Raw genomic sequence first — 23,770 nt, forward strand, 5'->3', positions numbered from 1 at the left:
CCCCCCCGTGGCTCCCACACCTCCCCTTCTGATCACACAGCAGCCACCAGCTGTTGGAAAGTTCCGAATTCCTGGGGGTGCCCCCCACCCTCTGCGCTCCCAGACAATGCGCCCGGAACAGCTGACGCCACGTTTTCCATTCTTAGACCCCCATCCATCACCGTAAGGTGCCGACGATGGCACCTGTGCAGCCGGATGGGTGGCACAGCCCTGAATGCAAACAGGGGCCCATCTGCAGCCCCTCGAGCCGGGGGTGCAGCGCCTGGGGGGGGGGGAAATGGATCAGCTGAGAGCTGGAGGTGGCTGTGCTGGGGACGGCGTGGAGGTGGTGGGGGCAGAGGATGAGTGCTGCGTTCATCCCAGAGCTGCGTGGGAGCAGAATGCAAACGCGGTGTCACTGCTGGAGCTGCAGCGAGGGAAGATGGGAACGGGGGCTGCCTGGCCCCAGCACTGTGCTGCAATGGTCCAAGCGTGGGGTGAGAGCTGAGCCCTCAGAGCCACGATGCTGTGTGGGGCTCAGGGATGCACCCCCAGGTGGGAGTGACAGAGGCATAGGCTCCGTTGGTATGGGATCCATAGAGGTGTAGGCTCTACAGAGATACACGATCCATGGGGGTTGAAGCCTCCTCACCATCTCCACCCCAAACGAGGGCTCCAAAGCCTTACGGGGCACTGATTTGCAGCTGCAGGTTTCACAGAAGCACAGACGGACAAAATCCCGGCGCCGCTCCAGGGCAGGTAATGAAACAGCAGCCGCTCTCCTGCCTCAGGAGCCTCCAGATTTTGACAGTTTTGTTGTCGGAAAATGATGAGTCAGTTTTTAAACAGCAAAAGCCTGTGTTTATCCGTGTTTGTCTCTCAAAACGAACCCAAAATCTGCCGCCACCAGCTCCCTGTCACACACCATATGCCGCCTGCGTTCGGCCGCCAGAGCCACGCGTGGCAGCAGCGCAGACTGAGCGCGGAGCGGCAGCCGCGAGGGAAGGGGCTGCAGCAGGAGGGCGGGTTTGGCGTAAGGCAGGATTGCGCCGGGCGGAACTGCAGCCAAGCAGGGAGGCGCAGCGCGCTGCCGAGGGAGCCCTTAAACAGGAGGCCTCTCCTCGGGTGTTTGAGGCCGCAGGGGGACGCGCCGCCCGGCGCTGGGCGGCTCCTCACAGCACGCAGCCGGTGCCCGGCCGTCCGCGGGCCTCGCAGCCACGCCAGGCCTTACGGTGACCCCAGGCCTCGCATTGGCCGCAGGCTCGCGGTGACCCCAGGCCTCCCACGGGCCTCGCATCAAAGCAGGCCTCATATCGCCCCGCCCTCACGGGACCCCCGAGCCTTCTAACGCCGCCATCACCCCGCAGCCGCAGCCCCGCACCAGCCACCTCCCCCCCTCACGCAGACACCGCCCCCCCACAGCCGCCATGCCCGCTCCGCATTCGTGCTGCCCACGCCGTGCCACTGCGCATGCGCCCAGGCCATTCCCACTGCGCATGCGCTCAGCCTTCCCGGCCTGGCTCACCGCATATGCGCAGTTCGGACCGTACCACTCCGCGCAGAGGCGGGGGTGCGGGGTGACGCGCGTCTGTCTCCCCAACGCCTCGAGAGCGGCCTCGTCGCTCCCTCCCCCATCCCCACACGTGACCGGAGCTCGGCGTTTCTCTCGGCGCGTTTCGATCCGCCGTGAGGCTGCGGAACCGCGTTGGTTCGGGGCGGTAGGGCAGTGGTACGTTCCTCTCCCCGCGGCGCTGGCGGTGGGCGCGGCCACGTGCGCAGTCCTTTCCGCCCGGTTCGGCCGCAGCCGCCGCCATGAGGTGAGCGATGTGCGCTGCCGGGAATGGCGAGCGGGGACGGGAACGGGAACGGGCCGGGGCTCGGCGGCCTCAAGGTGGGGGGTGCGCCCGGTGCTGCCCCATCTTTCGCACGTCGCGGGGATAAGGGGGAAAATGGCGGTGAGGAGGAGGAGGAGGAGGAGGAGGAAGGGGGGCGAAATGGCGGCGGGGGACGGGAAATGGGGCGGCTGCATCGCAACGGGAGGCAACGCGGGGCCGAGCCGGGGCTGCGCTGAGCCTCCCGCCCGCTGCCCGCAGTATGCTACGGCTGCAGAAGCGCCTGGCCTCCAGCGTGCTGTGCTGCGGGAAGAAGAAGGTGTGGCTGGATCCCAACGAGACCAACGAGATCGCCAACGCCAACTCGCGTGAGTGTGCGCGGACGGGGCCGCGAGGAGGGGATTCTGTGCTTGTTTTGTGTCGTTGACGTTGACTGAGGTGCAGCTGCTGTTTGACGGCTGCCCAGGGACGCTGTGGGTTCTGCTCCTGTGGAGGTATTGCAGATCCACCGGTGCTGTTATGGGGCTGCTTTGCGGGGGTTGGACTCGATGATCTCTGGAGGTCCTCTCCAACCCCTTTAATTCTGTGGTTCGTTGTGTTTTGGAGCTGATTGGAGTTCATCTCCAGCGCTTCTGGGGTTCTTCATGCCATCGCCATGTGGGCGAATGTGGGTCAGTGTGTGGTGCTTTCCTGGGTGACTAGTAAGGAAAATATTGGATGATGGGGAAAGAGCAGCAGCAGCAGGAGGGGGGCTGGGGGTTTTCCTTCTTACACAAACCAGGTTACAGCCCGCACTTGGCTTAACGCAGTCTCTCTTTGCTCGTTCACATGAAATATTGAATGTGGTTTGTTTTTTTCTTCCAGGTCAGCAGATCAGGAAGTTAATTAAGGATGGTCTGATCATCCGCAAACCCGTGACCGTTCACTCTCGGGCACGATGCAGGAAGAACACCTTGGCCCGTCGGAAGGGCAGGCACATGGGCATCGGTGAGCGCTGAAGGCAGCGCCTGCGTGCTGCGCACCCACAGCCTTGTGCTGGACGGAGATGTCTGCCAGAGTTCCAATCATTCTGTTCCTGAAGTAGGAACAATCCGAGAAGGATTGAACGCGAGCAGAAGCCAGGCTGCCTTCTTACCATGTTTTCTCTCATCCTAGGTAAGAGAAAGGGTACAGCCAACGCTCGTATGCCAGAGAAGGTGACCTGGATGAGGAGGATGCGAATTCTCAGGCGCCTGCTCCGCAGATACAGGGAGTCCAAGAAGATCGACCGCCATATGTGAGTCTGCCAGGCCAGCGTGCAGCTTCAGGTGGAGGGCAATGTGTGCATGTGCTCATCTGTCTCTTGCTGTGTGCAGCTTCCCAGCCAGCTCCTTGGTGTAGAGCTTGGGGATGGGAACAAATCCTCTCCAGAAAGCACAGAGCAGCCCCTGTACTTCTACAAAGAGTCCCATTGCTCTGCGCCACTGCAGCAGCTTCAGAGCTTGGGGGTGAGCTGCTGTCACAGCACTCACGATCCATTGTGTTCCTTAAGGTACCACAGCCTGTACCTGAAGGTCAAGGGTAACGTGTTCAAGAACAAGCGGATCCTGATGGAGCACATCCACAAGCTCAAGGCAGACAAAGCTCGCAAGAAGCTCTTGGCGTAAGTGTTGCCTCACTGTCACACTTCCATTTTGCAGGCTGGGGAAGCAGTTGTTTTTAGGGAAGCGCACACACATATTTGGGGTGCCTCTACCCAGAGCCCTGGAATCAAAACAAAGCTGGGTAGGGCTGGCTGGAAGCAGAGACGTATGTAATCCTGGCAGAGCTGCGTGCATGGCAGAGCAGAATTGCTCATCCTGCTATAAACTGACCCAGTGGTGCAGCCATAGTAAATGATTGATAAGGAGAGGTGTGAGTCATTGGTTCTCAAGGCTCCCAGTGCTGCGGGGCAGGAGCAGCTTTGTGCTGCACCCAGCAGAGCAGGGAGCTGCACGTGGAGCACGGCCCGCTCGGCTCAGCAGCTGGCATGGCAGACCAGTGGGGCAAGGAGAGCAGGGCCAGCAGGGAAGGCTTTCTCTTGGCTGTCTGCAACGATCCCCAGGCATTCACAAACTCTTCTTGCAGTGACCAGGCTGAGGCTCGCAGGTCCAAAACCAAGGAGGCTCGGAAGCGCCGCGAGGAACGCCTGCAAGCCAAGAAGGAGGAAATCATCAAGACCCTCTCCAAGGAAGAAGAGACCAAGAAGTGAACAGTGGGCGCCTTGTGTACAGAGTGCTTTCCATCCACAAGGACTCAATAAAGCACATCCAGAAATAACTCCCACCTGTTTGTTCTCTTCTCTGGGGTTTCTGAAGCTGGGGATGGACTGGGGATGAACTGCGGATCCCCAGCTCTGTGCTGGGTCTGCCCTGTGAGATGGGGCTGGGAAACAGGGGGGAGATGGCAGAGAACAGCTGAGAACAAAATGCAGACCTTTCAGGACAGTGAGAGCTGTTCCCTCAAAGCTGGGCTCCAGTTCCACCCCTCAGCTCGCTGCAGCTCTGAGGGCAAGCTGCCACTGCACGCAGGTGTTTCTGCTTTGTAAGGATGTTCCTCTAGTAAGACAAGGCTTGGAAAATGGTCTTTATTGGTATTTATTTATAAATACAAACATAAGGAAGAGTCCATTTAGAGACGGATAATTGACTTAAAAGGACACTGTCAAGTAGTTTGAGCTACCTTACGCTGTTACCCTGTTTGAAAACAAACAAAGCTTTGGGTTCTATGCTCTGAGTTCTCTCTTAAACTCAAACCTGTTAAAAGAAATCAGTCTGTGTCAGCTACACCCTGGCTCACAAATCAGTTTTGGCTCTCTTATGCCTCAGCATGAGCCGAGTGCTCTGCCAGAGCTGTGCAAACCAGCACCCATCGCTGGTGGGACCCCTCAGCCGTCATCTGCCACCCTGAAAACTGGAGAAAGGAGTTCTGCAGGTGAAGTACAGGAGCATGCTCACCGAGGAGAGAGAATCCACGGATTTGAATAAATAGAATGCATTAAAAGCCATCTAGAGGGAAGGAATTGACAGTATCCTTTTAAACACAGCGTACGGTGATTTCCTCCCACCAGTCAGCGCATCTGAGAGACGTTAAACTACACCGACGGGTCGGGGAATCCGAGTTGGAGGGGAAGGGGAGACGGCTGCTGTGCAGCCCTTGGGGTGGCTCCGTCCTCAGGGCAAACCGCGGCCAAAAGCTGCAATCCCTGGGGCCGCACAGGCAGCAGGAAGGTGAAGCACCGCTCCCAGGGCTGCGGGCAGCTCAGCTGCTTACCGGACCCGCTCCTCTCAGCTGGGATCCATCCCATAAATGCGCCCTCTCCCTTCCAACCCGGGGCGCAGGCAGCGGGAACAGCGCCGTGCCGGACCGCTCAGCTCATCCCCACCACCCCGCTCTGCTCTGGCCATGCTCTGCCCCACGGCACCCCTGCGTTCTGCCCCTCACCCCAAGCACCGGCACACCGCTGCTCCCAGCACGACCCCCACTGCTGTTGGAGCGCAGTGCAGCCTCTCTGCCTCCAGCTGGTTCTTCCAGGGCAGCACTTACCTGTGGGCAACGCAGCACAACTGCCCAGCGCTGCACAACGGGACGGCGATGGGCGACAAGCTGTGGCCGGCCCTGCTGCTGCTCCTGCTCCACGGACACAGGGAGGCAGGAGCTCTGGACCAGGACAATCAGCAAAAAGGTTCCGTGTTTATTTTCCTCGTGGGAAGGGGATGAGGGATCGGAGGGAAAGGACAGCAGAAGCAGCGCTGGAGCAGAGGCTATAGCTTGTCCCCTATAGCAAAGAGTTACGTCCTCATCACTGGGAGAAAACCTGGGATTCCAATCACTTTTTCCATCAGCTCATTGCAGGCTCAGGCTGCCAGCGGTTTAAAAAAAAATGAGGATTTTTTTTAAATTTAAATGGCTTTCCCTAAACTTCTTTTGATTTGGTAAATCTCAAAGTTACCAAATGACAAACGGGAAGAAACAGCAACAACAAAAACCAACCAAAAACCAAAAAGTGGGGCGCGGGAAGGGCAAAACCAGAGCCTGAAGGATGCAGATCCCGAGCTACAGCACAACACCTCTGGAGCCTCTGAGCCACGGGACGCAGGAGCAGCAGACAAACCTGCGATGGGGGGCCCAGGGGGTCAGCAGGGATGGCAGCAGCGGGGCTCCCATCTCTCACTGCTGCTCCTCCACCCCTCGCTCAGAAGCAGACACACAACGTGGGGCTGTCAGTTTGTTCAGTTTGTTCCTTTGCTTTTTTTTTTTCCACCTGGACAACGGATGCAGGGATAAAGCACGTCCCTTTCTCTCCCTGTTTCCAAGGGTCGCCATTACTTTCTAACCTCTACAGCAGCAACAGTCGTTTTGGGTTTGCAAACATCTCCCCTCCTCACCGCAATGACTTCGTCTGAGCATGCCCAGCAGGAATGGTTCAGAATTATACCAATCCACCTACAGAAAAGCCAAGAGCTCCAGCCCCAGACCGCAGAGTTCATCCGTCTGCTGGAACAGGTGGGGTGTGAATATGGATGTGTATGGGTGGCTCCAGGGGCCGGCGCCGCTGCCCGCTGGCTGCCCCTTGCAAACGACACCGCATCGCCCTCCTCAAAGGTACAGCTGTCCACCGTCGCTCCAGAGGTGTAATTAAATACTCAGTTTGCAGGGATGGCTGCTTCCAGTGTCATAGGATGATGCAACATCTGCAGAAGCGCTGTCGGCTGCCCCCGACCGATGGAGGCGGTGTCACCGGCGCGAAGTAAGCGTGGACTTTGATGTTGGGTAAATGGGTCTGGAAGAGAAGCACAGCACGTGGAGGGGCAGCAGCAGGGCGGCAGCAGCAGCAGGTGACCTCCTGCACAGCAGAGCTGGGTGGTTTCGGTTCATCGCTGCTGTCTGAGGGTCACAGCACAGAGCATAGAGGGGTGCTGCGCTGCGCTGCTGGCTGCTGACACACAGCCCTGGTCTGCAGAAGCAGTGCCAGGGTGAGCTCACGGAATGACACTGCGCACTGAGTCCCCTCTGCCTCCTGCTACCACTGAGTGGGCAGAGCAAGAGGTGTAGAATGAGAGCAGATGGCCTCACGTTGCACCAGGGAGGGTCAGGTTGGACTTCAGGAACGATTTCTTCCCCAAAGAGCAGTCAGACACCAGCACAGACTGCCTGGGGAGCATTAGGGGGCGTCACTGTCCCAGGGGGAGCTCCAGCACTGTGGTGATGTGGCACTGAGGGCTGTGGTTCGTGACACGGAGGGGGTGGGTTGGATGTGGGGGTCTCAGGGATCTTTTCCAACCTTAATGACCCAGTGATTTCTTTCTCCAATCACGCTTCCTGAAGAGTTAGGGCTCATCCCACGTTCTGAACACAGGACTGCCATGCATTTTACAGGCGATGGCTCTCAGGATACTTTACAGAACGAGCACCACCCCTGCATTCTGCCCCAGGAACTGGGAGCTCTGAACGCGAATCCGCTGCCACAGCCCTTCTCTCCCCCCCAGAAGCCTCCCAGCTCCAGCCTCACGCTCTTACCCTGAGTCTCTTGATCCCCGCCCGCGTGATCTGCTGGCAGTCGTACAGCTCTATCCTCTCCAGGCTGTGGCAGCTCTTCAGGTGCTCCAGGGAAGCGTCGGTGATCAGGGGGCAGTTGTCCAACTCGATCACCTCCAGGCGGTCGTGGGCGCAGGCGCCGTTCCCCAGGTGGCGAATGCCGTCGTCCGTGATCAGCTCGCAGTGGGACAAACTCTGCACCCAAACAGAGGCTGTGAGCCCCCGGCAAGGGGCGGCCAACGCTCTGCTGGGGGCACTGGGGATGAGAGAGAAGCCGGCCGGTGCTCTGTAGGCACACGTGGCTGTTTGGCACAGATCTGGGTTCGCTCTGTGCGCCGGAGCCGCAGCAAAGCTCCAGGTGACGCAGCAGCGCCTGCGAGGGGGAATTCGTGTGGCTGGAGGGAGCGGAGAGGCGGTGAGAGGAGAGACCCAGGAGAGAGGGCGGCAGGCACTTACTGCAAGGAATGGGATAAATACCTCTGCTATCAAAGAAACCAGCTTTGTAAAACCTCTGTGGCCTTGCACATCATAGCCAGGGCTCTAAACACCTGCAGAAATAGAACGTCACCTGCTTTGTGCACTTCTGGGGGCTGCGTCCTAAAGGTGCTGGGAAAGGAAGCAGGGCTTGAGCTGGAAATGGCATCAGCCCAGAGCTCTGCGGGGGCACAGCTGAGAGGGAGAGCCCACAGACTGCACCCTGTGCCCTCCACCACGATGGCAAGGAGGCAAAGCTCATGGAGGGGGTGGGGGGAACGGAGATGGAGACAGACTCAACTCCCAGAAACACAGCCCAAGAGAAGCAGCACTGCTCTCCGGAGCCTGTGAGCTCTGCAGCCCTCAGGTGCCCAGCTGTGTTAGAGGTGAGAAGGGCTCTGTTCCTCCAGACGGACTGACAGCCATCCTAAGGACAGCTCCTATTCAACAGGTGGGGAAAACCCTACCAGGAGCACCCAGCATCCCAGAACTCGCTGCCTGGCAGCTGTGGGTGCCTGGAGGCCAACTACTGCCAGCAGCAGCAGAGGGACCACGGGTTCCTAAGGGTCAGATGCTCAGCTGAGTTCTTCATGACGTGTCCACGAAGTCAAAGAGACAAATTCCCACAGGCAGTGCATGAAATCCCTCATTTGGAGGAAGAAAACACTACGAGTGTCACTCTACTCACCAGAACCTGGAGCCGTGGACAATGTATGGAGAGCTGGATTAACGTGCTGTCTGTTATCTGCAAAAAGAACAGGGCCTCTTCGTGCTGTGTGCTTTGCACGAGGACCTTTTGCCCATCCCTACCAAGGAACAATGGCAAACAGGTGCCCAGTTTGCAGCCCCCAAACCCCTCCATAGTGTCTGAAATGTCTGTGTCTGGGTGCAGGAGGTGTTCAGATCCCTTCCACCAGGAGGGGCACAGCAGCATTAAGTCATACGAAATACAAAGAACTCAACTACAAAGGCAGCGTTTCCTCATCCAGATTCTGTACCATCTTTTTGCCCAGGATTGAAAGGGAAGCTCCACCTGGACACAACCTGCTGCTTTTTCACCACCTTTCTGCACTGCTGCCATTGTGCAATAAGTGAGGAAGCAGCAGTGTGACCGCAGAGCAGCAGCTCCTACCTGGACACACTCCTCCAGGTCCATTTTTTCAAGCTCGTGGCAGTTCTGGGAACAAACAGAGGAGCAAACACACCGAGTGAGTGCAAAGTTCAGGCAGCAAAACCAAACACCTGCAGCACAGAAAGCCCTCAGCAGGAACAGAGGTTCTTCCCCATGGAATAGCAGGAGAGAAAAGAAAGTTTGCTGCTTCTCAATGAACACCATGAGAAGAAATCCAACAGATGTCACTCATTTCAATGAGTTTTTGTTAATTCATAGAAAGAAAAGGAGGTTAAACGCGGGGTTGGTCACGTGGAGCACAGCTCAACCCTGAACAACAAACATTTGGTCATGGTGATGCATCCAACGTTGCCCTTCGGTGGCTGTGAGGTTTGTGGGACACCCCACAGGAATCTGCCTCCCACCCACACCACACAAAGCTGGGTTCAGAGAGGGGGTCACATAGGAAACAAAGCTTTCCCTCCCATGAAGGAGCACTCACCCTGGCCAGAGTCGTGAAGCCCACGTCTGTCAGCTGGGAGCACCTGGCGACTTCTAATATTCTGCACAGAATGAATGGAGAGTGAGTGTGGAGGAGATCTGCCTTCAGAGCACCCAGCCACAGCACCTGAATGCACAGAAATACCCCCACATACAGAAACAGAGGCGTGGAGGAACAGAACCGAATTATAGCAAAGTCCTCCAGGAGGAACCTGCCCTGATAAAAAGGTTTTAGCAGAAAGCAAGAGGCTGCGGAGCTGGGAGCTCCTTCAGCGCCAACTCCATCTGCCAGAAAGTCCCAGTGAGAAGAGTGAGAAGCCTGCCATCATCACACCAGGAGGAAACAGTGGTGTTTCAATGTGTTCTCAGCACAGAACTGACCTGACCTCAACTGTTTTCCATTAAAAAAAAAATATTACAGAGCAGACACAGACATGCAAAGGTTTAAAGAGAGACTGCTGCAGTGCCACCACCAGGGCACGGAGCTCTCCTCCCACTGCTCTGATTGAGAAAGCAGAGCTTGGTGCAACCAGGAGCAGCTCCAGCAGCAGCCCCAGCTCTGAGCAGCCCCACGCAGCCCTCAGCTCTGCACCAAGGCCTTACCTGAGCCTCGGGCAGTTCTGTCCCAGGGCGTTCAGGATGGCATCTGTAATGTTGCAGCAGCCCGAGGCGCACAGCGATTGCAGCTTGTGGCATCCTCTGCATATTGTAATGAGACCATCATCTGTTATTTGCTACAAGAAAAACAACAACACCATCACAAGGAATAACAGAGGAGTGGAGCTGCGCCGCGCTGCGTGTTTCCCTCTTGGGTTTCCAACCAGGAACGTAACTGATGCCACGCTGTGCTTCTCAAACTGCAGTCAGCCCTGCAGCCCGGGGCTGCTGCCCTGCTCTGCCTGCAGCAGGCACACAGCGTGCACACAGCCCACCCCAAACACCTTTTGGGTGCAAACAGACATTTGCTCTGGAATCCTGCAGGGGAACTGCTGCTCTTGGAGCAGTGCAGGACTGGCTGAGCACCGCCAGCATTCCAACCCCGTGGAAAGAATGCTTGCAGCACAGGAGCTCAGCAGCCCTGCAGGCAGGGTAAGGAGAACAACGCTTCCACCAAACCCAGCGCTGCACCTGGGGCTGATGAGCACTCCCAGAAAAGCTGTTTCAAATCAGCTCTTTTTAGAAGGCCTGGCAGTGCACAGCTGTGTGCACCACGGCCACGTGCTGGGAGCACGGTGTGGTACTTACTAAGCACGTCTGGAGGTTTAACGTCACCAATTCAGGACAGTTTGCACCGATGTATTTGAGGGCTTCGTCCTCGAGCTGGGAAGAAAAATCAGGGAGTGAAGCAACGCTGCAATGCTTGAAGCAGTGCTCCAAAGAAAGATATTTGGGGACAAGGAAACGCGGGGATGGGGTGGCTGTGTGGGAGGAGGGCAGTGCACTGCATGGGAGGAGCACAGCGCCGCTTCCACTGCTGCAGGGAGTGCAAAGACCCACAGCCCAGCGCTGCCTGAGGGGGAGGCAGACCCAGGCACACACATGGCAGGAACAAAGCCAGCAGTGGGGTCACAAACCAGCCCCAGGAATGAGGGCTGCGCTCTGCCAACCGAGGCCATAAGTGACACCACCTCTATATGGCAACAGGGGAGCTCTCAGAAAAACAGAGAGCATTATTTCAGTTTGAGGAGCACAAACACACCCAGGGTTCCTTAGGATGATTAAAAAAAAAAAAAAAAAGGCTTGCTATTCTTAAATCCATAAGAACAGATGGCAAAGCAATTGATTGCGAGGATGTATTGCCATCAATATTACTTGTGGCTCTGTAAATGATGAGAAACTCAAGCTGTTCCTCCGACCTGAGCCCTCCAAACAGGCTGGGATGCCACCAGCTCCAGTCCTCACGGCCATTTGTGTGACACACGAGTGTCTCCCTGCACACACCACGTGTCAGTGCTGCCCTTATCATGGCCACCCTTCAGGACTCGGCATCCTTGCATGGAGAAATGCGCTTTTTGTACCTACAGCAGTTTATCTATAGGCAGCAGATGGAAATGGCAGTGACTCACGCTTGAGGAATGCACACCCCAAGAGAAAAATAAATGCAAAACACAGAGCCTGGGCACCAGGAGCAGTTTGGCTGCCAGGTCTACCCAGCAGGTAACCCCAGCCCCATCCCCAGCTGCCTGCAGCTCTGGGACAGCTTTCAGCTGTGGTCACTGCTGCTCTCCCTTCCCAAGGCTGAGATTTGAGATGTGACACAGAGCAAACCAAGAGGCAGCTGCAGGCGCTGGCAGGGCGCTCAGGCATCCCAAGGGAGCAGCAGCCACCCCTGCCACCCACAGCCAGCCCAGCAGGGACCAGCCAGCCATCATCCCTGGTCCCATTGCCCCATACCTGTGTGCAGCCCTTCAGGGACAGCGCTTTGAGGCCCCCGCAGCCCCTCACCAGTGCCTGGACGCCATCCTTGGTCACTTGGTCACACCAGGAGATGTTGAGCTGCTCCAGCAACGGGCAGCCCTCGCTGGAGAGGTGAGAGGAGAAGGCTGGAAGCTTTTGGCTTTGTGTTAGAAGGAAATCCTTCAAGTCAGGAATCCAGGAAAACCCCATTTCTGAGTGGCACCTGCACCCCACAGCAATGGGGCCCCTCTATCAACGGTCAGAGCCCACAGGGGCAGCAGCAGGAGCTCTGAGCAGGGAGCAGCAGGGCCAGCCCTGAATGCTGCCCCCCATTCAGACACCTCCTGGTTCCTGCACAAGGACAGCACAGCCCGTGTGCATCCTGCACCTCAACACACCCTCAGCCATAACCCAACGCTGGGCTGATTTCCACCAGCAGCTCCCATCCAGGTGGACTTCTGCAGCACAAACCTGCCCACGTGAAATTAGGGATGCAAATGAAGACCCCCAAGGGAGGCTCCAAGTATTTTCATGCAGCTACAAAGATAATTGAACTGTTCAGTTATCCTTTCAAATCTGCCTTTCCTTTTGGTGTCCAGACTAATCCTCAGATTATGTCCCCTGTAATGCTGTTTTCTAGTGTTTGATTGCTGGGATATCAGTTGAAACTCTTCTGGTGACACCTCAGCCCCTGTTGTTCCCTTTGGGAGTTTTGTGCCTCCCAACACCTCCCACCAATGTCTGCCTTTCCCTTCCTTTCCCAGACCACTCGGCCACGCCATGCAGCAGATTGGGCAGTGCTGCGTCTCCTAAGCGGTTCAGAAAGACAAACAGTCACACGTTCACCTCCCAGCTATGTAAACACTCAGCAGCACCCTGACAGAGCAGGAGCCGGCTGGAAACACAGGAGGAGCTTTTAAGAAAGGCAGGGTGACTTTTTGGGTTCACCTCCAAGTCCTGAATGCAACGTAACGCTTCTGCTAACGACCACCAGGACCCATAGGGCCAGCTGGAATCCCCAAAGCCCTGCAGGGATCTGAACTCTGCACAGCCACAGCTCAGCTCCCAGCTCCTCTGCAGGACCACGCAGTGCCACCATCAGTCCCCTCTGCCCTCCCACCCCAGCACTTTCGGGTCAGGTCGGCCGTGTCCTCCTACCTGAGTGCCTTCAGGGACAGGTTGGTGATGGAGGTGCAGGACGCCAGGTCCAGGTGCCGGAGTTTGGAGCAGAACTTACTGAGGCTGGTGCACGTGCTGGAGGAGAAGAGAGAACAGCAGCGTGCTGGGTTTACCCCGAGCCCTGCACTCTCCTCGTGATGCACAGCATGGAAAGGGAGAAGGGAGGAATAGAGAGGAGCTGGCACTCACGCATCTGTGATTTTGGTGCAGCCGTTCAGGTTCAGCACTTCGATATTCCTGCAGTTCTGTGCAAAGGTCCTTTAGGAAAGGAAAGGCAAAACACAGCTCTTGTCAGCCAATGGGTTTCCCAGTGCTCTGCTGCGTTCCGTGAGCACAGCAGCTACAACTCGACCGGATGGGCTCAAGTAAAAGAAATAAAGACAGAATGAAATAGATCATTTGTGTTGGCCATCACTCGCCCTGCGATCTCCCATTCTTTGTCATTCGGCCCTGAGGGCAACATCACAGTGCAAAGGTGAGATGATCACTGAGAAATGCAGACATCTCTGCTCTGAGCGCTTTATGTCGGACACAGCGCTGCGGATCCTTGCTCTGCTGCCCCCCAAACCCACCCCCATGGGCTGCAGGGCCCCTCTGTGCCATGGCTCTACCTCAGTGCGTTGTCCCCGACTCCCTGGCAGCCACGCAGGCTCAGCTTCCTCAGGAACCCCCCGCACCTCTTCGAGATGTTCTCCACCACTCGGCCCTGGTGAGGACAGAAGGAGCCACATTAACGTCCCAAAGAGCTGCAGCACCAATGGAGAGCTGTGTGCGCTCAGCAGTTTGTTATTCTACCTAAAATGGCACTTGGAGAACAAAGCTCCATCGGGACAACCTGCAGGCAGGCCGCAGGTGGGCTGAGCAGGGAAAGCCTGAGAGAACATTGGCACAGCGTGCAGCAATCCCAGCTGCTGTCCCCTGCTTTATCCTGTGGCTGCTCCCCACGCAGCAGGACCCCCCTCTCCATTCCCCAAGTGCTGGGAGGCACCGAGGAGCCCTGCAGCACTGAAGATGTTTTCCTAAAATCTTTTTCCAACCAGGCAATCAATCAATAATCCACCACCAGGCCCAACGTCATGCACAGCTGGAAGTGGGACAGCAGCTCCGCTGCAGCTGTGTGTGTCAGAACAGCTGGTGCCCACCTCTATGGGATGTGCAACAGCTGGGGGCACAGCTGGGGAACATCTGGGGCTCTGGGAACAGCTGGGGCACAGCTGGGGCAGCGTGGGGCTGAGTCTGCCCTATGGCTCTGGGAAGGACTGAAACAGGACGAGCAGCTCCCCTGGCAAACCTATGAGTTCCTACCCTTCAACAGGAGGATCTGAGTAAGTCTGACTACAGGTGGAGTTTGTGCCAGAGGACGGAGTGACACAGCTTCAGAGCAAACATAATTTAGGCCACCATTAAGCCCAGCAGGTGCCTCGAGGTTCCATGCCACGAATGGCAGTGCTTTGTCTTAAAAGGGGAATTTGGTGCTCGTGGAGGAACACATCTGACACAGGGTGGTGGTGGCGACGTTCGCAGCTCCCAGAAGGTGAGCACTCCCCCTCTGCCCCCTGGAGAGGGCAGCTCTGGCTGTGGGATGCAGCGCTTCCATGGGGCAGAAGGCGCAGGGCACTTGGGAGAGGAGGATCAGTTACCAGGAGCAGCAATCACAGCCTGTGCTTCCTGCAGCACTGAGGGGCTGAGCCCAGCCCTGCAGGGACAGCACAGACTGCTTTAACTCCTTCCTCCACAAACACCATCTGCACCTCCCCGCTCCCCCACACTGCTGTTCCCATCCACCTGACACCACTCTGCACAGTCAGAACGAGACACTCCTTACCTCCCTTCTCTAAAAGGTTTTCAAGGGAACAGAAACGTTCCAGGAAGAATAGAGGGGTTTTGGTGCTGTGTTGGGGTCTTTTATCCCTACAAATGCAACTTCACCGTTGAAACAACGTGACAACAGCACCCACTGCTCCTCAGCACCTCATCCTGTCGGTGCCAACGAGACCACATCCAACAGATCAGAACAACAGCAAGGGAGGATTCCTAACTCTGCATCGATGGGGAAGGGCTCTGAGCCCAGGCAGCTCCCCCAGGACTGCAGGTTTGGGAACTGGAGACAGGGAAGATGTGCAGGCCATGCTCCAGGAGCAGCACAGCTCTCCCAGCTGCTCCACCTCTGCCTTCACAACGTCCCTCCTATTGCCATCCTTTATGCTTTGATACAGATATGGAATCCCATCCATTTTCAAAAGCTGAATGGGTTGTGAGCCCATAACGACTCCCCAGGGCCACGAACTGAAATTAATGATTTCTGTCTCCGGGGAAGGCAGGAAGGGCTGTGCTGGGAGCATTAATCCGTGCTAGGCTGTAATTACATTTCAACAAGAAAAATGGGTTTGTATGTCACTTAATTATACCTCAATATCCCTCTGGAAATCAAACAGGTCAATTCGCTGCCAGTTACTGCCATCCAGGGCCAGAACATTCCATGCCTTTATTGGAGGAAAAAATGTAAATGTCTGGTTAATATGAAAAATACCAACAACCCGACAGGGGGGACCCAGTTACAGCTTGTTCCTTTCAGAAACAACCGTTCTGCCTCAGATGGCAACACAACAATTAGAGCCAACGAGAACAGCTCGGTCCGTGCTCACTGTGAGCAGTGTGGGACCTCACAGCCCAGGGAACCACCAGCAGGTTTTGCCTTGGATGGGACCTCAGAGCTCACGGAACCACCAGCTGGGTTGGGTTGAAGCCCCCCATCCTGCCATGGGCTGACTGCCTCCACCAGGCCAGGTGCCCAGGGCCCACCTGTGGCTTCAGGCACCCACAGCTCCAGGGCGCCCCCCCCCCCCATCCTGCCCACTACCAGCAATCAGTTATTTTACTCTTTATCAACCAAGGTTTTCAGCACGGTGCCACGTTCAAAGTTGCAATTACATCAGCAAAGCAAACAACTGAATCTCATCATGGCCAGCATGAAGAAAGAGTGCAGCAATGTTTGTGCATAGGCGTATTTTTACAGCACACCCACTGTGAGCACCGGGCTGCACCTCCAGCACAACAGCAGCTCTTGTGCAAGCCAGAGAGAACTGTGAGAGCCCATGGACTCCCTGCATTATAAACCTGTGTTTGTTTTAAGGTCTGGTTATTGCCAAAAGGACGCCCAGCAGCTCCAGAGGAAAGGGCACTTATCAGTGGGTGCAAATTGCAATGCATCTCACTGCGTGACGGTGCTGCAGCTCTGCACCGACTTTACAAGGCAGCAGTTGGAGCAGTCAGTGTGCAAAGCTGCCCACAAAGCCCTGTGTGGTGCTGGGGGGGCCCTGCAGCAGGAGGAGGTTCTTACCCGGGAGACCTGAGCACAGCGACACAGAGTGACCACATCCAGGAAAGAGAAAATCCTGCAATGGAAATGGAAAAGAGATCTTTGTGTTACCTGCATTTACGAGGCAGAACGTGTGAGGAAAAACAACATAAAAGGGGTTGGAGCGAGCAGGAATTGCCTGATAACACAGCATCCAAGGGGAGCTCTGAGAACGAGCAATGCCCCACCGCCCTAAAAACCTGGACTGCTCAGCCAGCCCTCCCTTGGATCAAATGCTATTTGTGTGCCCACTGGGGGTGCATTCAGCACAACGTCAGTGCACAACAATACAAGGAAAGCTGAGGGAAATGAGAGAAGCGAGGGAAAATTCCTACTTTTACCCCAGATTCCCACCAGAGGAACACAAAGAGCCACCCCAAGTCCATGGGACCAGCAGCTAAGCCAACAACGGGGCTCCATTTCTGCACTTCCATAAAAATCACTTTCTCCACGGAAATCCCAGGCTATTAATAACCTCCTCATCCTCCTGTCAGTGCTTTGGGTCCTGGCCCAACTCCTTCCTGCTTCCTGCTCCTCCCTTCCCAGCCTACGCCCAGCACAGGGGATGCCAGCACAGCACCGCACGGCTTCCCAGTGCAACACCTGGGAGCTCCACCAGGGCCCGGGGCTCCTTTTGGGGAGCCAAACCTTTCTGCCTGCTCCTCATCTCAGGGATTCGCACCCCTCTGCCCTCCTGCTCGCCCCCCTTCCCCTCCGAGCCTTGTGCTCACAGACAGAGCCTGGGGATTTCTGCCTCCCAAAGCGCTCACGGAGCATTCCTCTGTGTTTTCTGCACTGCTCTGACGTTGGCTCACGAGCGGAGCAGTGACTCAGCACACCCAGCCTCACACGCTGCTCTCAGCAGCGGCCGTGGCTCCGCTCTGCACTTTGGTCAGTTCAGCCTCAGCCATTGGCACAGCCCCAGGAGAGCAGCAGCACAGCTCCATCCTGCAGCACAGCGCCGAGCTCCTGGGAGCGCAGCAGGGACGCAGCTGGGCAAAACCCCAAAGCCCACCCAGGAGCTGCCCGTGGGGCTCGGCAGCCGCTGAACTGCAGCCCTCCTTCACACGGCGTGGGATGAGCGACCTGCATGGGGTGCAACAGAGCAAAGGGAACCTTTGTGTTCACCTGAGCTCAGCTCAAGAAAAGCCAAGCTGGCGAGCGGCTCTGGGGGTGGAAGGGAGCCTGAACGGCACTCTGCTGAGCAGCTCTGGGTGCTCTCAGTGAGAGCGGGACACCAGAATTCCTCCTGGATCATCCCAAGGCAGCTCCACCATCGGATGGGGAGGGGAGGGGAGTGCTGAGTGCTCCCAGCTGGGGCTCAGACAGCTCTGGTGCCGATCAGGTGAAGTATTTCATGGTGAGGCAGCTCAGCACGGTGAGGATGGGGCTACGCCTCCCAGCCTGGCTCTGGCAGCACATCCACAATCCACAGTCAGAACACTTCTCAGCCCCTTCATCCATCAGGGATTGCCTGGCACTCCTCACTTTCCCACTGCAGCCAGCTGAGGGTCAGCAACTCTCTAGCAGCAGGGAGCTGGGAGAGACCCCAGCCGGGAGCAGGAGCTCCTACCCCAACCTCAACCCAGGCAGGACCTGAGGGGTCCAGGGAGGGGCTGGCAAGGTCCTGCAGCCCCCCACAGCCCTCCCACAGCCAGCCCAGCTCCCAGGCAGGGAGCCACTGCTGGAGCCACACATTTCTGGAGCTCAGGGTGGGACAAAGGCCACTGTTCCCCTCTTTCACATCCACCCCCTCTTTATTTTGCTCAAGCACAGCTTTCTTCCTTTGCAACCACATACACGAGGCGTCGATGCCATCTGCAGAATGAACAAATTGGGGAACAAGGCACCACGCTGTAGTGCTGCTCAGACACACACGTCTTTGTCTCACAGACAGTGACACATTTACAGGAGATTCCTGCAGATAAACGCATCCAAGTTTCTCTTTCAAAGGCCGCACTGTCAATCCACGCTGATTAATTTGCACAGTATGCTAACAGTGGATTCCAGCTCTCAAAACCATCACGTATGAACCTTAACGTTTATGAACTCCACCTCCTCCTACTGCCCAGGTGCCACCTGTGGCACAGCAGTGACACAGGGGCACCAAACCACCCCCAGACCCCCACCTCCTCACCCCACTGACTCCCAGTGCTCCCCGTGACGCTGCTCCTCTGTCCCCATCCCGACCACATCTGCTCCCCATCCCACTCCCCTCCCTCCCTGCCTCGCTGCTCTCTCCATCCACTTTCATTAAGGAACCTGTTCAGCCCTACACCTCTCCCATCCACAGAACAGGCACCCAGCAAATCAACACTCAGCATGAAGTGCTGGAGCACACCGTGCTCTCTTTGCTTCTCTTTGCTTGCAGCTCTGCCAGGACCTGAGCCTGGCTGGTGCCTCCCACTGACAGCACAGAGCACTGATCCAGGGAGGCTCTTACCGCAGCAGCAGCTCTTTGGGAAGCTTCTTGTTGATCACAGCTTCATCATTGTTTGAGAACATCTGTAACGAGAAAGAACAACAGCAGGTTGGCCATACATTTTCCTTATGGAAACAAAACCCGCTGTGGGGAGGGAGCTGCTGGGACAGCCCAACCAGTGTGCTCAAGGGAAACCCTGTGCATGTCATCAGGCTCCCAGGAGGGACCAGCACTGCACGGAACACTGCACCCAACGCAGACCCTTTGTGGGGGAAGTTGAAGGGGGAGATGTGTAGTAGGCAGCTGAGATGCTCGGCACCCCCTGTCCCAACCCTGCACAACTGCTTCCAGCCACGGGAAACTGAGTAATCAAAAAGTGGGCTGCAATCATTAGAGGGTAATTAACACATTCTGGAATTTGTTTTTAAGGGAGGAAAGGTTGAGGGCCGACAGTTGCCATTATAAATTAGGGATTACAAGCACAGCTGCATGCTTTGCCTCTTACATCCCCACCCAGCCCTCATGGAGATGTGTCACACATCCACCTCCCCAGCTCAGAAGGAACCTTTTGCCACCCTGAAATGGAAGAATCAGAAACATCAGCGTGGATTCAGCCCTGGCTGCGCTGCACCCCAGTGCGCTTTGGGCATGGGCTCAGCTCTGCTCCCAGCAGAGATGCACAGAGCCACGGTGGCAGCAGCGAACGTCCCTGCAGAGCAGCAGCTGTCTGTGCACACAGGGGCTCCCTGCAGCCATAAGTGAGGGCTGTGCAGGGATGCTGAGCCCCACTGCTGCTGCGTGCATCTCTGTGGCACCACTGACCCCGGTGTGACTAAGCAGGGAGAGGAGAACAGAATCAGCTCCTGACCGGCCAGGCTGATTATGGGCTTAATATCCCTAAAAATAGCTGTGTGTGTGATCTGCCCAACGTACACCATCAGATCCCTGCTTCGTCTGCCTTGGAGCAGCTCTGTATGGAGGGATGGGGTGAGGAGCTCCCTTCCTTCAGCCCAACCACGGGCTGCATCCATAGCAAAGTCAGAAGGAGCCAGGCCAGCAGTGGGATCACGGGGCACTGAGATGGAGCAGCCCAGAATGGCACAGCTCTCCCCCATCCCCTGCAGAGGCACGCAATGCCTCACACAAACCACACAGGGAACCCCATGGGAACCACAGGGGCCGTCCATGCTGCCACCAAATGCAATTCTGAGCACCCGTGATGTTGTGCTTTTTATTTAACCCAGTGTTTTGGTGCTGTTTCGGAGCTCCATTAAAAGCCCCCAGCGTTTGGGCCGCAGGGCGTTTCGCTGCCTATCACAGATCTGATTGAAGCGCTGCTGCCTCTTCCCACGGCCTCCAGTTGTGTGTGAGCACTGCTGTGCCAGCTTCACATCCAGCTCCGAGTGCCACCGCGATGATGGTGACGGTGCTATGGGCACAGACCCCACAAATACGTCCTCACCCACTGCAATGGGTGTGGGGTGGCCCAGCTGGGACCGGCCCTGCTGCGCGTCGCATCGGCTTTCCCAATGCAGTGACTCAGGTGCAATCCCAGGCAAGGCGATCCGGCAGTGAAAACAGTAATTAGGCATTACAGCCCGGGCCCCAATTAAGACTGGTATCTAAAGCAGCACCAGGCATGGCGACACGCAGGCCGGCCCTGTGCCTGTTAGGCAGGCTGCAAGGCACAACCAAACCCAACTGTGGCACAAGGCTGCGCTGGGAGGTCAGGCTGAGCATCCTAAGAGCAGCCAGGAGCAGCGTGGTGGGGAGTCATCATGACCAGAGGTGTCCCAGCACGTGGGGACGTGGCGCTTGGGCACAGTGGGACGGACCAGGGTTGGCAGGGGGGTCTGAGGGGTTTTTTCTGACCTTAGTGACTCTGTGATTCTCCCCCCTCTCTTGCCCAACGATCCCAGCTGGGAACAAACAGCCCGCACTTGCGACACAGGCAGCTCCTGCAGGTGACACGGCGAGGTCGAGCAGCCGCTCATTTAATCCACGGCTCGTAAAGCTCTCCCTAATTACGGCGGGGCACAAAGCACCGGGAGGCCGAAACCCGCCCCAACCCCACTGAACAAAAGGATGCAAATGAAAAGCAGCCCAGGTTGGTTTCCCTGCTGATAAAGAGAAGGCAGCTCGTTTCTCAACGCGCTGCTCCCCAAACATCACCAGCCCCATAGCGCAGAGGGAAGCACCGAGCAGCTGAGCTGCACCCGACCCTCCTGCAGCCCCCAAACCCCCCCAGCCCTCCCCGGGTGTTTGCAGCTCAGCTGCCCAACCAGTGCCACAACGTAACACAAGTTATGTTCAACCGCTCCTCATCTCCACTGTTCAACCACCGCTCTGCAGATGGATCTGCAGGAATTCTGCTTACTTCTCTGCTGCCTTCAGGAGTCTGGGCACGAGGCAACACCAAACACAATGGGGACAGCAAACAGGAGAGCAGGGAAACGCTCAGCTTCCACACCTCCACCCCAACGTTGGGCACCGACCGCCCTCCCCACCGCCCCCTCCCTGCTGTAGGAAAGCTGCTCTGACCCCCGAGCCCCACACTGCCTTCACTCAGCAGGGCTTTCTCTTCTCTTTGCCACATATCAGACACGATGGGTTCTCATCCATTCCCTCCCTCCCAGCAAGCAGAGGCTGCGCGATGCCCGGTTACAAACCCTGCTCCTGCTGCGCCCCTCTGCTCACACAGCCCCAGCGCTGCCACAAAGCCCAGCCTGGAGCACAGCAAACAAAGAGCCCCAAAACGGAAACACGGGAAGCACGTGGAGACGGGAGCCCTGCACTCCAGAAAGGGATTAGGAAAACTGACATCACCCTGAATGCAGACAGGACTCATTACCAAGAGGCAATTCGGTTCTGGAGCATTTTGAGCTTCCCATCCTGCTCACAGCTTACCTTGTCCCAGGGCAGCCCTGAAGTCAATCGAGCCCCAGGAGCTGCGCCAGCCTGGTCAGAGTCCTCCCAAAGTCAGCATCCTGAATCCCAGCTGAGGATGCATCTGTCCCAAGGATGGAATCTGCACGGCTCTCACTCCCTCCCACAGCTTTTCTTTTTTCCACAGCACAAACTGCCCCATAAATGCTCCGCAGCCCAATTCGGCTGCAGTTAATTGGAGGTTTCGAAGGCTCCCGCAGGAAGCCAGGACGGCTGCTGCTGGGTTTTTTTTTTTGTGTGCGTGTGTTTTGTTTTGCTTTTGTTTGAGGATGTAGTGGAGACTTACACGTATTGCTCACAGCCTGGAAATAAAACAGCTGTAATTACTCCGGGCTGACGACGTGGCTCAGCGCATCGCAGGGCAGCGCTGCTCACACTGCCAGCCCCAGGCCTGCTACCCAGCACTGCTCCTGGGTCTGGGCCATGACAGCAGTGGGAAACAGCTGCTCTGCTCTGAAAACAGCACTGGGGGGGGGTCTGAGCACTGGAGGAGAGGGGAAGGTCTGAGTGCCTGAGTTATGTGCATCCCAGGCAGGTGTGTGTGGTCAGAACAGGTGCAAGAAGCAATGGGAACCAGGGGCTGGAGCAGCTCAAAGCAGCTCCCCTTCTGTCCTCTCCCCTCTCATCTGTTGTGCTTTGGGAAGCACAGAAAACCCCACATGAAATCCAGATCACGATCTGCTCCAGATTAAACCAATGCCACTGAAAATTTGGAGTCAACCTGGGCGAAGCTCGCCTTTTTGTTTGCTTTGTTGGATTATTTTCTCTTTGTTGTCCATGCGTTCAGGACAGGCTGTGCTGGGCACTTCACAGCTCCTGCTCTCCTTTAATACCAACCCCCCACTCGAGTTGGGCACACAGAATCCACGCACACCTCGCAGCAAAAGGCGCTCAGCCCCCCGCCCCCCCCCCCCCCTTTGGCATCCAAAAAAAACCAATTTCCCCCCCCCCCCCCCCCCAGCAGTGCCTCGCTCAGCAGATTTCTGCTCCATTGTCCCTCACTGTCCCCACGTCACATGAAACAGCGGCTCTTTGTCAACAAACAGAGCTCTGGAAGCAGCACGGCGTTGTTGTCTGGAAGGTGCCACCAACTCCAGCTGTGCACCCTTCTGACCAAAGGGGGGAACGTTTCAGCCCTTCAGCCCCAAACATCCGCAGCACAAAGGATTCGTTTAAAGGTGAGGAGCTCTCAGCTCTCCCCAGGGCAGATTTGGACACGTGGGATTGGGGGGGGGGGGTCAGGGCTGTCAGTGCACACAAACCTCACTGCTCTCAACACAGCTGAGATGGGCAAGGCCCGCGGGCAGCTTTTGGGTGCCGGCTGTCAGCACAGCCCCCCCCCCAACCCCCCCATCACCATCCGAGCATCTCGCTTAGCGAGCCGTGCGGGAGGGGCGCTGGGTAAACAACGCTTCTTATTTTATGAGCGTTTGTGACCAAAGGAAGGGGACAACGCAGCTCCGGCCCACAGCCACCCCCAACCAAAATTAAAACCAGAATAACAACAGAAATCAAATAAACCCACAGCGCTCCCACCGCAGCGGACGGGATCCGTCCCCGCAGCGCAGCCCCGCACCGCCCCCCCTGCAGCCGTCACACCGCACCGCGGAAGGCCGCACCGGGCTGCAGCCCGCCGGGTCCCCCCGGGGCTGCGGGGGAGGGAACGGAACCCCCTGCCCCCCCCCCCCCCCCGGCCCCCCCCCCTCCCCAGCCGCCCCCCTCCCCCCCGCCCCGGGCGTCCCCCCCCCCCCCCCCGGGCCCCGCAGCCCCCCGGGCCGAGGCCGCGGCCTCACCTCGAAGCGGCTCTTGGTGACGCCGTTCATCTCCCTACGCATGGCGAGGGGTGTGCGGGGGAAGGGAGAGGGCTGGAGAGGGGGCCCGGCCGGGGCCCGGTGTGAGCCGAGCTCTTACGGCCTCAACTTCAACCCCAAACAAAAACACGGGGCACCTGCCAACAACGCGCGCGCTCATTGGTCGGCGCCGGGGCACGGCTGGTGCTGCGGCGCAGGGGGGGG

The 23,770-nt window shown here is 57.2% G+C and overlaps 2 protein-coding genes across 3 annotated transcripts; one reads left to right on the top strand and one right to left on the bottom strand.

The window, feature by feature from the left end:
* The first annotated feature begins 1,695 nt into the window (after positions 1-1,695).
* Positions 1,696-4,109, top strand: RPL19 (ribosomal protein L19). Its single transcript, XM_042838364.1, has 6 exons — positions 1,696-1,796; positions 2,073-2,179; positions 2,676-2,798; positions 2,967-3,087; positions 3,343-3,453; positions 3,918-4,109. Exons 1-6 carry the CDS (start codon positions 1,792-1,794, stop codon positions 4,039-4,041), a joined length of 591 nt encoding a protein of 196 aa, XP_042694298.1. The 5' UTR covers positions 1,696-1,791; the 3' UTR covers positions 4,042-4,109.
* Positions 4,110-4,402: 293 nt separating this feature from the next.
* Positions 4,403-23,699, bottom strand: FBXL20 (F-box and leucine rich repeat protein 20). 2 transcript variants are annotated; one of them, XM_042838365.1, is made up of 15 exons: positions 23,549-23,699; positions 18,831-18,892; positions 16,370-16,424; positions 15,438-15,512; positions 13,641-13,735; positions 13,219-13,287; positions 13,009-13,104; positions 11,848-11,974; positions 10,699-10,773; positions 10,057-10,187; positions 9,455-9,515; positions 8,974-9,018; positions 8,530-8,586; positions 7,350-7,562; positions 4,403-6,612 (listed from the first exon to the last, which is right to left on the bottom strand). In XM_042838365.1, exons 1-15 carry the CDS (start codon positions 23,588-23,590, stop codon positions 6,505-6,507), a joined length of 1,311 nt encoding a protein of 436 aa, XP_042694299.1. In that variant the 5' UTR covers positions 23,591-23,699; the 3' UTR covers positions 4,403-6,504. The 2 variants fall into 2 exon arrangements, with proteins under 2 accessions (XP_042694299.1, XP_042694300.1); XM_042838366.1 differs by lacking the exon at positions 4,403-6,612 and adding an exon at positions 7,845-7,915 and having other exon boundaries at positions 7,471-7,562.
* Positions 23,700-23,770: the final 71 nt, after the last annotated feature.

This window comes from Centrocercus urophasianus, unplaced genomic scaffold (assembly GCF_019232065.1).
Source record: "Centrocercus urophasianus isolate 14NV4802_14NV808 unplaced genomic scaffold, USGS_Curo_1.0 seq_78, whole genome shotgun sequence".
NCBI classification, from domain to species: Eukaryota; Metazoa; Chordata; class Aves; order Galliformes; family Phasianidae; genus Centrocercus; species Centrocercus urophasianus.